The following is a 16,764-nucleotide window of genomic DNA, read 5'->3' on the forward strand; positions in this document are numbered from 1 at the left end:
CTCGGGGGACCAGCAAGCGGTCTGGGACACTGGAGTGGCAGGGACAGGTATTTTTATTTTCCATCCTGGCCTCCAGCAAGAAAAAAACAAAACAAAAACAGTTTTTGCTGGACAAACTCTTTAAGGGTAAGTTCAGATGGGGTTTTTTAGTCAGGATTTTGAGGCCGTATCCGCCTCAAAATCCTGACCAAAAAGACAGCTCCCATTGAAATCAATGGGAGCCGCTCAGGTCTTTTTTCCGGGAGTCATTTTTTTCTGGCTCCTGGAAAAAGCAGAGAGATGCTCATTCTTCAGGCCGTTTTGCCTCGCGATTCGGCCTGAAGACACTCCCTCCTCCGGACTAGGCCCATTCATTGGGCCTAATCCAGAACAGAGTGCGCGACTGGATGCCGGTGCAGTGCACCGGCTTTCAGTCGCAGCTACCCAGATTTTGGTCCAGAATCTGAGGCGGCCTCTGAACTTACCCTAAGATAGATCATTAAGTGAAGATCTGTGGGTGTCTGACACCTGTGACTCCTGCGGATCAAGTGTTTAAAACAGAAGCAGCGCACCCAGAACACAGCCTCCACTTCAGGGGGCATTCACACGGAGTAACGCGGCGCTGATTCTGGTACGATAACTGGAATAAGAATCAGTGCTGATAAAAAGACTGCCATTGACTTCAATGGGTTTCGTTTAATGCGCGTAACACATTGAAATCAATGGGAGGCTTTTTTATCAGCGTTGATTCTTACGCGAGTTATCATGCCAGAATCAGTGCCGCGTTACTTCGTGTGAAAGCCCCCTCACAAGTCATGTGGCATCACATTCATTGTTTACATGGCCTAACTGCAGCTCAGTCCCATTCAATACCAAGCGTATCCGCTGTACAAAGAAAACCTCTATAATCGAGAACAATCCCTATTTATTTCAAAGCCTATTTTGATTTTACTGTGTGGCTCTCCCACTTTGATTTAAGTTCCTTGAAATCTATGCAATATCTTCTAAAGTTATTCTGACAAATGTGTTTTGATAATATCCGTCAATTTTTTTTAGCTAGTAAAAGTATACAGATAATATATTGATGCACAACCTGGAGTGACTGCACTTCATTATGCACATACTATCAGAGTCTTGTCTTTGGATGCATCTTTTATTGTAGTTTGGGAGTTCTTGCTGAACAGGTGACACGCACTTTAAAAAAAAAAAAAAAATAGCGCCGGGAATTTTATTACCTCCCCTATAAATTACCTAAGGCCAACTTCTGCAACCATTCACAGACCTGATTCAATGTTCTGCTCGTCTGGTTTTTATATCCGTGCTTTTTAACCTAAATGACAGTATAATGTGCAAAACCATTGTATTATACTTTTCAAGTCATATTTCCCTAGAAATAAAGAAACAAAATCAGCAGAGTTAATGACCCGATCAAACAGGAATCCTCCATCCCCGGTTGCAGGAATTTGCAATCTGCACGTCTGTCTTCTGCCTGATGCTGTTCTCCTAGGACTCGGAATGGGTTGTTGCTTAATACATATGTATTTTAAGCACTTATTTTACTGGAACGTGCATTAATATGTAGCATCCTCATCATGTAAAACAGCATCCCAGTTGTGTCGCTGAGATGAACATCAGGTTTTTTTTTTAACCAAATATAGAGGACCCTGGAGTGATATTTGTCTTAAGGATTTGTATCTGGCTGCTAAAAAGAACTAGTTGCGGCAGCACAGATATCAACATGGTGCACCATTATGGCTTTCAGTCTAAATTATTGCTGAATTATAGCAAAAATTAGATAATACAATGCCTCTTCTGACCAAGTAGGCAAAGGAAATCTGGATATTGAAAATAAATGAATTCTGAAGAAGACTTGCTGAACAGCTGTGCATCATATGAGTAAGCCGGGGATTATATATGTACTTCAATATAATTTTTTTTCTTACTAGGAATGAGATAACTGTTGCTGTGTTGCTCCTTTCTGAACAGGTCCATACAAAGTGGGTAACAAGTGAATTACCATGATAAAATATTCTCGAGGGTACTAAAACCGACAGAAGAAAGTTTCACAGCAGCTGCGAACAACAGCAAGTGATAAATTTTCACCCCTGGCCGCAAAGCTATACAAAGAATGAGAGTCTTATCACTAATGCACCCCTTCTCTTTTTCTCATTATCGCAGACAGTCAAGACAGGATTTCAGTGAAAGGCCGTCAGAAAGACGGACAGAAGACGGACACCGCTGCACAGGGCTGCCTTCAGAAACCCAGCCAAAGAAAGCATTGATATTCCTATCGCTCAAGTGATAGCTAGGAGCCTCTGCCAAGGATAGAGAGGACTTGACAAGGACGTCCAGCAGGATGAGTGAGCTGCACTTGGAGAGGATGAGAGAAATTAATTCAAATGGAAGAACAGATAAGGAGAAAAAGTTTAATTATAAGTGTCAGGAAAGAGAAGGAAGCTTGGAAAAAAAACACATGTGCTAAATAAATCAGACCACAGCAGTAGACACATGGTAGCTTTCCTGCTCCATACTGATTTATCATAGTAATTTAGAATACTATATGATGTTAGACATCTAGACCCATGACTGGCCGATCACACTGCTGGGCACAACTGTGTGCTAACAGGCTGCCATTAATGAACAGGCACGGGCAGTGTGTGGGTGACACACGGATGTTGCAAGTGTGCCGCCCATTCATCGTCCGTGTTTCCGCAGCCCCTTTCATTTAATGAATAGGAGCCACGGAGGGCCGCAAAATTGGACAGGAATAGGACCTGTTCCATATTTTGCGGCCCGGACTGTCAGCCTGCACACGTGACAGTGTAATTGACAGTCATGTGTACAGACCAATAAAAATGTTCAGGCATCTGCAAGCGGGCTTAGGCTAAGGCTGCATGTAGCGTCCCACAGCAAAAAAGCGCTGGGGAAAAACCCTCGGCAGCAACACAGAGGTTTTCTCACAGCCCTTTCACAGAAAGTTTGCAGGGCTTCTCTTTGTGGATTTACTGCCTCAATTATAGCTATAGGGAAACCACTAGTGTTTACGTAGGCATAACTGACATGATGTTTTCCAAAATCTGGCAGCCGGTCAGGTCTTTTTTCTGGGAGCCATTTGTTCTGGCTCCCAGAAAAAAGAACGGACACGCTCATTCACCTGAAGAAACTCCCTTCCGATTCATTGGGCATAATATGCAGCATAGTGCGTGACTGCACTGCACCACACCGGCATCCAGTCACGGCTAACATTTTTTTGGACAGGAAACTGAGGCGGCCCCCACTTCAGTTTCCAGACGAAAAAACCCTGTGTGCACTCAGCCTTAGGGCAAGTTCACACTGGGTTTTTTGGTCAGGATTTTTAGGCCGTATCCGCCTCAAAATACTGACCAAAAAGACTTCATTTCAATGGGAGCCGGTCAGGTCTTTTTTCCGGGAGCTGTTTGTTCCGACTTTCGGAAAAAGAAGCAAGATTCTCATTCTTCAGGCCGATTCGCCTCGCGATTCGGCCTGAAGACACTCCCGACTAGGCCCACTCATTGGGCCTAATCCAGAGTGGAGGACGCGACTGGATGCCGGTGCAGTGCAGTCACCTGCTTTTTGGTTCGGAACCTAAGGCGGCCTCTGCCTCACAGGTTCCGGACCAAAAAACCCTGTGTGAACCTACCCTCAATCTATATACAAGAGAGCTCTTTGGTGCACAGGGGTGTGGCTGCAGCACCTGTATTAACCTGTAGGAGGGATATTCATTTTTTTCCCTCTATCTTTTACACTTTTCTGAGGCTGGTTATGTTTTTATAGGACTCCAACAGCACTCTTAGGCTAAGGCCCCATGTAGCGATGGCATCATGTTTTCTCCGCAGTGATTTTCACAGAATGTCCACAGAGTTTTCTTCTACGGACTTTCTGCTTCTATTTTACCTATATAGAAATCACCAGCATTCACATAGATACAACTGACATGTTGGAATTTACAAAAATGCGACAGTTTTTGAAATTGTAGATAGTTGTAGATATTTTCTACAATGTGTGGATGGGATTAGCCCGAATTCTATCCACTTTCCGGATACTGTAAAACACTGCATCCAAATTTCGGTATTTATGTTACATGGGGCCCCGGTCTTAAACTATTTCCTCTCACAAAGATTGGGGGTTTTAGACAGGCAGAGAGGTAGTCACAATTTAATAATAAGGCACGAAGGAGGAGCACCCACCTTATATTTCCTTCTTGGCTGTAGTCCAGAAATTCGACCAAATAAGTAACTTAGGGCTCATTCACATCTGTGCCCAGTACTCCGTTCTGCAGGTTTCCGTTTCCTGCACAAAACAGGGCAGGAGACGGAAACCTGCAGTACTCTGTGTCCGATTTTAAAAAACGTTTTCGCCGCGAAGAGCTCAAAACGCTCACCGGTGCTCACAGCCGGACTCGGCATGACAGGTTTCCGTCTTCTGCCGGCAGAAGATGGAAACCGAATACGGAGTGCCGGACGCTGGTGTGAACCCAGTGTTATTCTGTTCAACATTTTAGGAGATTGAAAGATTGGATATGATTTATTTTGACAGTGCACCAGCTGTATGGGGCTGCATCCCACGACCTGTATAATACAGAACACAGAGTCTGAAGTTGGCTCGGGTCCCCATAGAGCAGCCTCTGCAAACTTTTTGTCTAAAAGCACTGTGGGAAGAACCGCGATGTGTTGCCGCCACGGTTTTTCCCACAGCCCTTTTTTTGCCACGGAACGTCCCGTGGGGCTTTAGTCTAGGGGTATCACTTCAAGTATATACCAAATAAGATTTCCCAATCGTTTAAGGTTTAGTCCTACAATGTACGCAAGTATAATACTAGAAGTATAGTAATGAAGTTCAATACTTCTCAATTCTGGTTAGTCTGACATCCAGTGACACAATGAAAACTATTAAGGAAACAATTTCTGCATTTTATGCTTGCCTGACAAAAAGGAGAATGATAAACCTTAGGAAATATTTCACACATACAATAAAAAAAGAAATATCACAAATATATTTCATTTTTGGGTATACCCGAGAGCATAGTGCTAATCTGAATAATTTTTCCTCAGCAGCTGAATAAGAATAAAGCTCAAATCTCCAAAGCAAGACCTCTTGGAGGTAATCTTTGTGAGGGTACTCTAATCAGAACAAGAGGTCTGAAGAAGCTGAAACGCATTGCTGTGTTATTACCAATCTTCCTCATAAAAGGGAGAAGAACTCATTTTCACTTGCGTAATAGGAACTTTTGGCTAAGAAAGCCCCTCAACTAAAACACAAAAGCTTCTAATTTTTAGGTGGCCAAATTGTTATTACAAAAATATGCAAAATTTTTCTTAAAGGAAAACTTCTCCTTTCCACAACATATTAACATTTTTTTAGTTCAAATCAACATAAAATGTTGAAAATTCTTTGCTTTACTTACATGTACTAACTAAGGCCTTCTGCGCACAACCCCACTTTTGATCAGATGCACATATGTGAATCAAAGTACAAACACATGCATTTCTATGGACCTATACACATGACAGCCGTTTTTGTGGCCATGTGCTCAGGCCATATCCAAATTATGAAGCATGTCCTATTTCTGGAACAAGGGAAGTAAAATCCAGCATCAATGAGGATCCACAGATGAAGGGTATGTATAAAATGTTACTTTTATTCAAATAGGTAAAAGAAAGTTACATAGGAACTGGGTGAAAAAAACGTGTGTCAGGTCATATAAAAAACAAGCTACTAATTTCAGGGCATTATGCCCCTTCCTCGTGTCCAGTCAGTGTTCCGTGTACCTTGGTTCACATTCCATTTTGTATCTGGATACGGTGAGCTGAAAAACTTTTTCTTTTTCTATTTATGTCCTATTTCTGTCCACATTTGTGGCACAGACAAGTGAAGGGGGTCTTTATGCGGACCCATGTTTGCAGATGACATACTGACATGATTTTTGTGAATTGCAGATGAATATTTGTGGACAGTAAAACACACTATTCTACTGCCAGAGATGAGAGACTTCATTCAGTGCTGTCCATGTTTTAATAAATGCTATACAGACCCACTGATCTTCTACATGTGGATTCACACATTTTTCTGTGGATCGTTGTCCCACAAAAAAAAAACCTAAACAATGCATTACTTTTGTCTGAAGTTGACGCCACAAGTTTTCAGACTGACACGAATTTTGGTTTTCACAAAGTTTGCTCCTTCAGTAATTTTAGATCTATAAGGCCGAGCCCCACATGGTGTAAGGGCCACAGTTTGATCACAGCGTTTTATAGTTCCTACTAAGTGGATGGCATTCTGGCAACTTTCTGTGAAAAGCGCTGTGGGAAAAACCGCGATACATTTTCGCTGTGTTTTTTGATTGCGGCACGCTACATGGAACCTTAGCCAAAGTTAGATGTTGGTTTTGATCTATGGCATACTGAAGTACAATTATAAGTAGTTTTTAGAGTTTTATTGACATATACATCAACACAAACATATACATCAATAAATTTATACAAAGATTCAATATTTATAGTGTTGACCCTAATTTTTCAAGACTTTTTCAATTCACCTTGAAATCCTGGATATCACCTTCTGGACTTTAACCACTGATACACAAGTGACTCCAACACTGTATACAAGCCCCCTCAAGCTCCTCAAGCAGACCCCCAGAAAGGAAACCCATGCACATATGTGAATCAAGCCTTATAGTTTGTTTCCTGTGCTTTACAAGATATAGAGAACTTATGTCATGCCTGGAAAGCCGAACAATACGTGTCTGGCAAGAATGAGGCCCACAGTTCCCTTTCCCAACTACCCATGAAGGCTGGTAGACAGTTGGCGGAATTCTCCATGAGCATGCCAAAGGTAAGTGAGAGAGTATGAGTTGGGGCACTAGTTCAAAAGGCAACAATGCCCTATGAAGATTATGTGTCGTCTTAAGAGTAGTATAAAAAAGGAAAAGCTAGGCATACTGCCAGTGAGAGGCAATAGAGTCATGATCTGGGGTCATGGCAAGCAACTCAGAGTGGGAGAGGAGGCCCATATAACCTGATGGAATCTAAGTGTGGGTTGACCAATGTGAAAGAGGAAAAAGGAGTGAAATGCAACAGCAAAGTCCTGGTTGCTCAAGATTGGGGTCATAGGCCATCATTTCAGAAGAGCTTCTGCACAGAACCATACAGTCAGCAAGATCCAAGTACCTGGTGCTTAACATAGGGGAGCACATATATAACATCTCTGCCTGTTCAAGTCTCTCCACAGGAGGTGTGTTCAGTTAGGATTACTTGCTTTTGGTTCTTGTTGCTCTGTCTGAACACTGCACTACTCCTCATCTCTGTATTTGATTTTCCACCAGACCCATCTCCTTCCCCTTGGTTTCCCTCTGCTCCTCTAATAGTTAATGTTAGACTTACCTGTGTGATTGATAGCCTATCTGCAAATCAAGCGTGCGGCGGGTTTTGCACTTCCTATGAACAGGTCATCAGTTCACACAGGTTTGCTGGCTATTATGACTTTGTCCTTGTAAGCTTTCTACTTGCTCTTACTTGTTTTACTTTCTGACTTCCAATCTTTGGGTTTTCTTGTGGCTACTCTTATGAATTGCAATTTGGTACTGCTTTGTCTGTCTGGCTTTGACCCTTGGCTTGCTGACTCCTCTTCCGTGTTGTCTTGTCTTCTCCACATTAGTGTTTCTACTTATTCAGAGAAGGGACTGTTGCTGGGTGACAAAAAGCAGGACATCATTTGAGATTTTAGACCCTGGATATCTGGGTTATCCCTAATTGCCACTAGTAAGTGTTCCATCACCAATGCATATAGCATTGGGGATAAGGGACAGCCCTGCTGGGTACCGTTATGACTAATGAGAGGGGAAGAGAGTGTACCATTAACCCATATTTGCGTGCGTGGGGAGTTGTAAAGAGAGCGAATACGGGTGAGCATAGTGGGGTCAAGACCTATCCGAGTAAGGGTGGCCTCCAGGAACTTCCAGTCCACTCTATCAAAGGCCTTCTCTGCGTCCAGAAAAAGCAGCATCATAGGAGTGGTAGAGTGCTGAACATGATGGATTGCGGATAAGGCCTTTAGCGTATTACCTCTAGCCTTCCTGTGAGGCATTAATCCCACCTGATCAAGATGTATAAGATTCTCCATGTGTTGACTCAATCGCTTGGCTATCAATTTGGCATAGAGCTTCGCATCAGTCTTGATCAAGGAAATCGGCCTGTAACTAGTGCAAAGCAGGTGATGCTTACCCTCTTTAGGGATAACGTGATGTGTACATGTAAGAAGGATGGGAGCAAGGGAGTATCAAGTGAAATAGAGTTGTAGGATTTCAGCAAGAGTGGCGTCAGTTCAGATTCCAAAGTCCAGGCTGTGAAAGTATCCGGGCCGGGGCTCTTACCAGTTGGTAAAGATAAAATAGCTATTTCAAGCTCCTTGGCTGAAAACAGCAACTCAAGAAGGGTGATGTCTTTAGACTGAAATGTGCTGAAAATGTCCTTCCCCAACGTTTGCGCACAAGGAAACGCAACGCTCCATATTTGAGAATGTCCTCTGCAACATGTCACTGTTGATGGCAGCAATTTCACGCTTTCAGTTGTTCGATGGGTTTGCTTGCATAAACCTTGCCCTTTAAATATCCCCACAAAAAAAAAAATCTGGGGAGTTACATCAGGCAATCGTTTTAACATCTTGCACAGCCTCATTCGACATCTGAGGTCGTCCTCCAGAATGCTGATCAACTAGGCTTCCCCTCGCCTCCAACTTTTTGACCAATTTTGTGATGATTTTGAAGTTAGTTTCTCCAAATATTCCCTGTGACACTGTTTTGATGACCTGGTGACCCAGTAGATCTTCACAATGAACACTCTTTGTGGTACGGTATACTGCATGCTTGCTTTCGCCACTCAGGGCCACCGTAGCGTCGCCAGCTATAATGCCTGCCTCTTTATGACACAGAATCAATTCTTTATTAAATAAGGAATATTTTGAACCTTGTCGCATGATGATACATGTATGCCTTGCAGAGTAATTTGCATTTTTAAAGTTGTACTCCTGTGTGGGACACCCAAAAACAAAACAAGACATACATAGGATCCTTCATGTTAATTATTCTTTAATGTTATCCTACGGTTAACTAGTTAGGTAAAATAAATTCTTAAAGTGCTTCTTAAAGCAGAGTATGCTCGCATAAACTAAGACATCATAAAATCTAGCTCTATCACAGCAAAGAGGAGGGCCTGGAAAAGCTTAGCCGTCAAGATTTTTGGGGGGCAGGAAGGGGTTGGACCCTTGGAACTAGCCACCACATCGGTATACCACAATAAATTTTCTTTTCTCTGAAATTCAAGTTGCTTTGAAGGGACACATGTCCACATGTTTATAGTATCCCTAACACATGCTAGGGGCTGTTTGGTAAGTAATAATCTACTGACAGAATCCCTGTTACATGTATATTGAAAGAGTGCACACAAGCCAAGCAGTGATGTCAAAAACTATGCAGAAGACTTAGGTATAAATGGTGAGCTGAACAGTAGAACAACGCTGAGAACTAGTATAGGATTAATCAGGAAAATATTGACAATGTAACTCATTTTTATAGACATTTTAACGGTGAAATGTTGAGTTCTCCTACAAACAAAACTGGATATTATCCAATACTGCAATAGGAAACAACAATGAATAAAGCTTTTCCTGTTTTACCATCTTCCCCTCTAAGACAAACCAAGGTAATAAAGTCACTTAATTAGTATGGAGAAATAAGACAAAAGATGGATAGGACAGATGAATGTGTTTTATTAAATATCAGGAGCTGCTTGCTAATACTACCTATGGAAGTGGGATGACAAATGAATGGTAGTAAAGCACATACCACCAGCTGCAGGCTGATAAAAGGTATTACAATATAATGAAATTTCAACCAAAAGGCATTTAGGCCAAATGGGCTATGACTAGGAGTTTTGTACATTTAAGATATCAAGCATTGTTTTTATAACATGAATACTAACAGTGACACTGAATATTGTATCTAGTCGTGGTCCTGCATATAGATACTTACCAAATAGCTCATCCTTTGCCAGGGCATATAGAATACGGGAGGCTCCGATCAAGTTACTCATGGAAGCTGAAAGGGTCGAGCAGCAAATTCCAATAGTGACAAGAGGAGGCCAAACATTAATATCTCTTAGGAAACTGTAATCATTCTGCAACAGAGTCCTGCAAAAGAAAGACGCTGCTAAATACATTTACTATTAGAGCATTCTATCCATATACTAGGAAGTGACATTTACATCATACAATTTCCTTACTACAAACTGACAGCATATACAAAGGTGGATATACACAATCTATACAACACAGAGTAATACAAATTATTACCACTACAAGCACATTATATAAAAATCATATCTTTACTATATTCCTGTTTAAAGCATAACATCATGAATTATATGGTTACAGTATTCCCTACAGCAATGGTCTCTAACCTTTCATACCCAGAGAGACACATTTGGAATGGAGAGTCAGTCATGAGCCACATTCAACACATTCGCTGTGCATGTGTTCTATTCTAAATAATAGGCTCCATGCACATTATTTGCTGGTGGTTTCTTTATCAACAATCTCTACTGACATGCAACAGATTATGTCAAAGCCAAATGTGAGTCAAGTAACTCACATGGAAACACACTATGCCTACACTAGCTTCCTGCAAATTTAGGAGCTGTGCAAGCGCAGAGGAAAGTACTATCGGTATCTCTTGTGAACATTAATTACGTGCAGGAAGATAGCATCGGTATAGTGTTTCAATGGGAAGTGATGAATCATATGCCTCTCCATCACCAGCCATTTTCAGGACCAGAGAAGCATGCAGTTAAGATAAAAGGATTGGCTAAGAAGTCATAAGTTTGATGTTAGAAACAACACAGAACTTCTAATAGAAATATATTAGTAACCCAATTGTGTTAATTTTACCATTTTACCATTCCCTTTAAACATACGTATGGCTCCAGTCCTCACCTATTATCTATATAATAATAATAATAATAATAATAATAATAATAATAATAATAATAATAATAATAATAATAATAATAATAATAATAATAATAATCTGGAGAAGATTATAGAGTAGTATGGTAATGTGATTTGGTGAGAAATAAGGAGCCATGTCTTCCTAACTTGTGGTTGCACATACTGGGCAGCATGAAGCATGGAGCTGGACAGCCTACTAGTCATTACAGAATGCATACCAGATTTATCACATGACATCTTACACTACAGGAGGAGGCAGCCATACAATCATAGTTAAGGTCTATTCCTTGCACTACAGAAAAATGTATGAACTTTCTGTTACATGTGCCACAGATGCTCCGATCTAGAAGAAAGCCTCCAGCCACATGACAGAGGCTTGCAAGCCATATGTGCAAATACTCTGTTTCATTCTGATCATTAGAGAACAGGTCCTATCCTGCTCCATGACATCGGAATGCAAGCCCCCTAAGATGTTGACATGATATACCAATGGTTAATATGTTTTTATTTCTATGGTAACACTACATTATATAAGGTGCTATTTGAATTCTATCTAGCACTTTAATCAACTGCTATATAGTCTTAGGCTGGTCTTACACGATCGTAATGCTTTTACGGCCCGCAAGTTGCTGATCAGCAACACTAGTTGCTGATCATCAACATAAACTCCGCAGATGCCCGTAAACTGCCGCACTATGAGCGAGTCCGTGCAGTGCTGTGAATTACAGCCATTACGGACATGTTCTATAAAGTGTGGACCTCGGGTGCAGCCTGGCACACCACAGATAAAATTTTTCGGACTATAAGACGCACCTAGGTTTTAGAGGAGGAAAATAGGGGAAAAAAAATTTGAAGCAAAAAATGGTAAAATATTTAATATATGGGAGTTGTAGTTTTGCAACAGCTGCAAGGCCACATTTACAGGTGACCCTGCAGCTGTACGGGGATGCATAGAGTGGGTTTTTTTGCGGGGCCAGAAGTACTTTTTAGTTATACCATTTTGGGGAATATCTATTGCTTAGATCACCTTGTATTGAAAAAAAAAACTCGGTGGTTTATGACATATGATTTTCTACTTTTATATATATATTCTAGGAACAGGAGGTGATTTAGAACTTTTATTTTTCATATTTTTATTATATATTTTTAAAGGTTTTTTTTTTTTTTTTTTTTTACTATTTTATTCCCCCCCCGGGGGCTTGAACCTGCGGTCACTTGATCGCAAGTCCCATAGACGGCAATACAAGTGTATTGCCGTCTATGGGACATTCTGTCTATTAGTATTACGGCTGGTCATAGAGACCAGCCGCAATACTAATATAGCCGTGACAGGCCGGGGAGCCTCATTAGGCTTCCGGCTGTCACCCGAACAGGTCGGCTCCTGCGATATCGCCGCGCAGGAGCCGGCCTGCAACTCTACAGGTACGGGGCCGGTGGGGACCGGCCCCGGGGGAGAAGAGGCCGCTGACAGACTGCAGACCCGGCATCCGCTGTAATAGAGAGGCGGATGCCGGGGAGGGATAGACGCCGGGGCCTGAGACATCGCTCCTCTGCCCTGCCTGAAGCCAGCGGCGGGGGGACGGAGGAGCGGAATAGCAGCATCACTCCTCCCGCTGCTGGCTTCATGCAGGGCATAGGAGCGCAGCGATGTCTCAGGCCCCGGCGTCTATCACTTGCCGGCATCTGTCTCTCTATTACGGCGGGTGCCAGGCCAGGCACATTCAGACTATAAGATGCACCCTTCTTTTCCCCAAAAATTTTGGGGAAAAAAAGTGCGTCTTATAGTCCGAAAAATACGGTATCCGGTGGTGTAAGAGGCCGAATTGAATATAATGTATCCGCAAATGGTCCACAATTGAAAACCCTCAATTGCAGACCATTTGCGGTCTTAAACTATGGTCGTGTAAGACCAGCCTTATACTCTCATTCGACTATTGTATGTGACTTTTATCCAATAAGTTTCTTTTACAATCCTTGATGTATTGATGCTGATAATGATGCTATTTTCATTATTTTGTGTCTGTGTAGTATATGTTATTTGTTGGTTCTGTTTTAATACAGCACCAATTTCACGTTGAAACAGATATAATGGAATATGGAAAAAAAACAAGCTCAGTTGATCTGCAGACTTGCTGGGACCTGGCCTACTCAATGAATGGCTAATCCTATGCATAGGCCTTCGGTATTAACCCTTAAGTACCATCATGGTGTCTATCATAATGATACGTGTATGATAGGCACCATGATAGTACTTAAAGGGATTCTATCATTGGGAAAACTCATTTTGAACTAAGCACATATTTGCATAGCCTTTAGAAAGGCTATTCCACACATACCTTTCATTTGTTATCCCTCTCAGTTGTTTTTCAATTATCCCATTCTATTCACATGCTAATTAGCTCACAACAAGCACTGGGAGTTCAGTGAGCACTGTCTATTGTGTGTACTCAGAGGGGGAGATGAGAGCAGGGAGGCTGATGAGTCATCAGCAGCAGCAGCCTCCCTGCTCTCACACAAACAGTAGACAGTGCTGACTGAACTTCCGGTGCTCATTGCTGGCTAGTTAGCATATGAATAAAAGCGGGCTAATTCAAAAATGGCTGAGAGGATCAACAAACTAAAGGTATGTGTGGAATAGCCTTTCTAAAGGCTATGCGAGTATATGATTAGTTAAAACTTAGTTTTCAAAATGATAGAATGCCTTTAAGGGTTAAAGTCCCCCGGAAAAGGCCCTACTTTACAGTACATCATTGTGGTTGCATGCAGCCACCACTAGGGGACGATAACTGCATATATTACACAGCTGATCCATCTGAGCAACTATTCTAGGAAACACATGAAAAGGTACTCCTGAAGTACAAATACGCTAAAACATAACTTTTAATAATCTCAATAAAAAATACAAAGCTCATTCCCCCTCCAAGAACCTTACCTTTTCATGTGTTACCAATCAATTTTGTATGGTACTACCAACCCAGTGTGTATAACAACTCTTCTAGGAAGTGGAAATCAGCTCATCAATGTGAGGCTGGCTTTCATAACCTAATAGTTCCATGCAGCTCCTTATTCCATCTATTTGTAAAGGCTGTTCCAAATTAAAAACACATTTTTTTTTCTAAAAGAGCACTTCCAAATGTTTACATGGTGTATATGGTACTGCAGTACATTCCTATTCACTTCAATGGAGTTGTGCAGCAATTCAACAAATCATGGGCTGGTGTGGAGGTTTCTGGGAAAAAAGGCCATGGATGCCAATCCATGTCATTTACAGTTCTAACAGGACATATAAAAAGGGTTACCTAGATCATAAAATCCTCGTAAACTGAATGGGTGCTGTATAAATCTGTATCTGAAGTGACCTATACCTAGTGGTGGCTGCAGGTAGCGGCTAGTTCAGTGGCTTGACAAGCTACATGTTAAAGTCTGAGACGTGCAGCCCTGCAGGCAGTATTATTGCTGCAGTAATAACAGTTTTTGTTGCCATTATGGTGTGACATCTTAAGGGAGCATTCACACATATTGCATTGATTTAAATAGACATCGTGTGCGTTCTCTTACAGTCCGTGCCTGTCCTTAAGTGTCCATTCCCAAAGATGTCCGACTTTTCAAGCGGACAGCAAAACCCAACATGTAGGTTTTTGCTGTCCTCTTGAAAAGTCGTCCATCTATAAGAGGATATAAGGAGATACAGAGCCCTGAGTGAAGCAGCTATATAACTCCATAACTGTCTTTCTCTCCTTTAGAAGCCACCCCATGGTCATTTGGGACATACATAGAGAAGTACTGACATGTACTGATGTGAATAACGTATTTGAGCTGTGATAAAAAGTTCTTATTTAGCTTCATCGTCGGCTTAGACCTTTGTCTCATCCGATACCCTATATGTATATTTTGAAAGTCAGAAGGAGAAATAAAGCCTGAAAAGAATAGAAAGAATCATTTTTCTCTGATAATATATATTACAAACTTTCTTATATCTATTTGTATTAAGGATTTATGTAAAGTCTGCTGAACTGGCAACAACCATTTTAATAGGACAATATGGTAAAATGGCTGTCAGACTAAAATAGGGCTCTGTACTAATGTCCTGGTTTAAAGAGAACCTGTCAAGTTGTATGTGCAGTCCTATGTGTGCATGGCATATCGTAGGGCAGGAGAAGCTGCTAATCACTAAGTTGCTACTAGAATAACATGTAGGACCGCCCAAATGACTACTAAGCATAGAAACTACAGAGGCATAAATTAATTATGTACAAGCTATTCTGAATAGATTCCTATATGTTGCAGATCATTCGTTATGCTGAACATGACAGGCTTACTTTAAAGAAGCCTGTTTCGGTGACAAGTGCTCTTTAAGATTTACCCATAAGAAATAATAAAAGAAATAGAATCCGTACTCTGTATAGTCTTCAGTGGCTGCCTTCTCTCGTGTCAGTAACCTGACAGCATCCAGGTTTAGCACATCCATTAGGTTTTAGCAGTCCTTCAAGGGACTTATTTAAACAATGTACAAGGTATATAGGAATGCACTTTCTGCCATTAGAACTAATATAAGGACAGATGCAAGCTTTTACTTTCTAAATACCATAGGAGAAAACATGGAACAAAACAAAAATGAAAGCTGTAAATTACCTATTTAAGTCAACTCAAGGTCCCTTCCTGTAAGAGGTTAAATACAAGAAAATGCTAAGCCTTTTACTCCTAACAGAAATATAAATATGAATGACACACACAGGTCCCTGAGTGTTGGTGAATTATTACTGTGCATTAAGATATTAGGATGTGACAGCTATAATTGTAACGCATTTCAGTCCCTTTCTTGTTAATCAAAAGTGCAGAAATAAATGTTATTTATGAGCGCACTTTCCAGTGCTGGGAATTGGTGTGTGTGTGTGTGGGGGGGGGGGGGTGAAAGGCCCCCTCCCCGAACACCTCCGCCACCCACTCATGACACAAAGAGAATCATATTGCCCCCACCACTTGAATCAGGAAAATAATGGTTGAGACCACTATAATGACATTGGAACTACTCAAAATGATATAAGCAATCCGATGTCACATGAAGCCCTCCAATGACCTGACACGAGCACAATTATTCACTCACAGTTATATATATTTTACAGGCAGGAAAGCACCTGTCCACATTACACCAAAGGAAAGAACGCTCATTTTATTTATCTACCAGTTAACTCCTTTTTGCAGTGTTGTAATATCTTATCTTGCCCTGCTAGGGGCGCTGTCAATAAAGCACAAACAAATCTACTGTATTATAACATGAAACTGCACACTGAATAGAGCCTAAACACAGAAAAGGAAGGGAGCGTCCTTTCCTTAGTACTAATTTAACTTATATTACAATTAAAACTTAAAGGGGTTGTCCATGATAACTTGAAACCACTATACTAATCTAAACACCCTCCCCCCTCCTACTTTCTAAATAACATAATTTATCAAAAATGTATAGTCACCCGTATTTTTTGATTATCCAGTGACGATATATTTCTCCATTTCTGGAAAGAGATCGTCACTACTACTCCTCCCTCCATTCACCCCATTAAACTTACCTTCTTTCTGTGAGACGTGTCCTCTTCTCCAAGCGCTGCGGTGCGCACTGCTGCCAATAATCCACCTCTACTGCACAGCGCATGCGTAATAGAGGTGGATCATCGCTGCAGAGAACAGAGCAGTGCCTGTAGAATCAGTAAAGGAGTAGTTGTCTTGTAGGATGAAGATTGGAAGCTAAGCATATAATATTGGTCAGGGGTC

The 16,764-nt window shown here is 41.4% G+C and overlaps 1 protein-coding gene across 1 annotated transcript in view; it reads right to left on the bottom strand.

The window, feature by feature from the left end:
- Positions 1–16,764, bottom strand: part of LOC142197863 (solute carrier family 12 member 9-like) — a 212,154-nt gene that overhangs the window by 83,116 nt on the left and 112,274 nt on the right. The window contains exon 7 of the mRNA XM_075268511.1: positions 10,025–10,182. Within this exon, the coding sequence (XP_075124612.1) occupies positions 10,025–10,182 (158 nt within the window). The remainder of the gene's footprint in view (positions 1–10,024; positions 10,183–16,764) is intronic.

Source organism: Leptodactylus fuscus, chromosome 3 (assembly GCF_031893055.1).
Source record: "Leptodactylus fuscus isolate aLepFus1 chromosome 3, aLepFus1.hap2, whole genome shotgun sequence".
In the NCBI taxonomy this organism is placed as follows: domain Eukaryota; kingdom Metazoa; phylum Chordata; class Amphibia; order Anura; family Leptodactylidae; genus Leptodactylus; species Leptodactylus fuscus.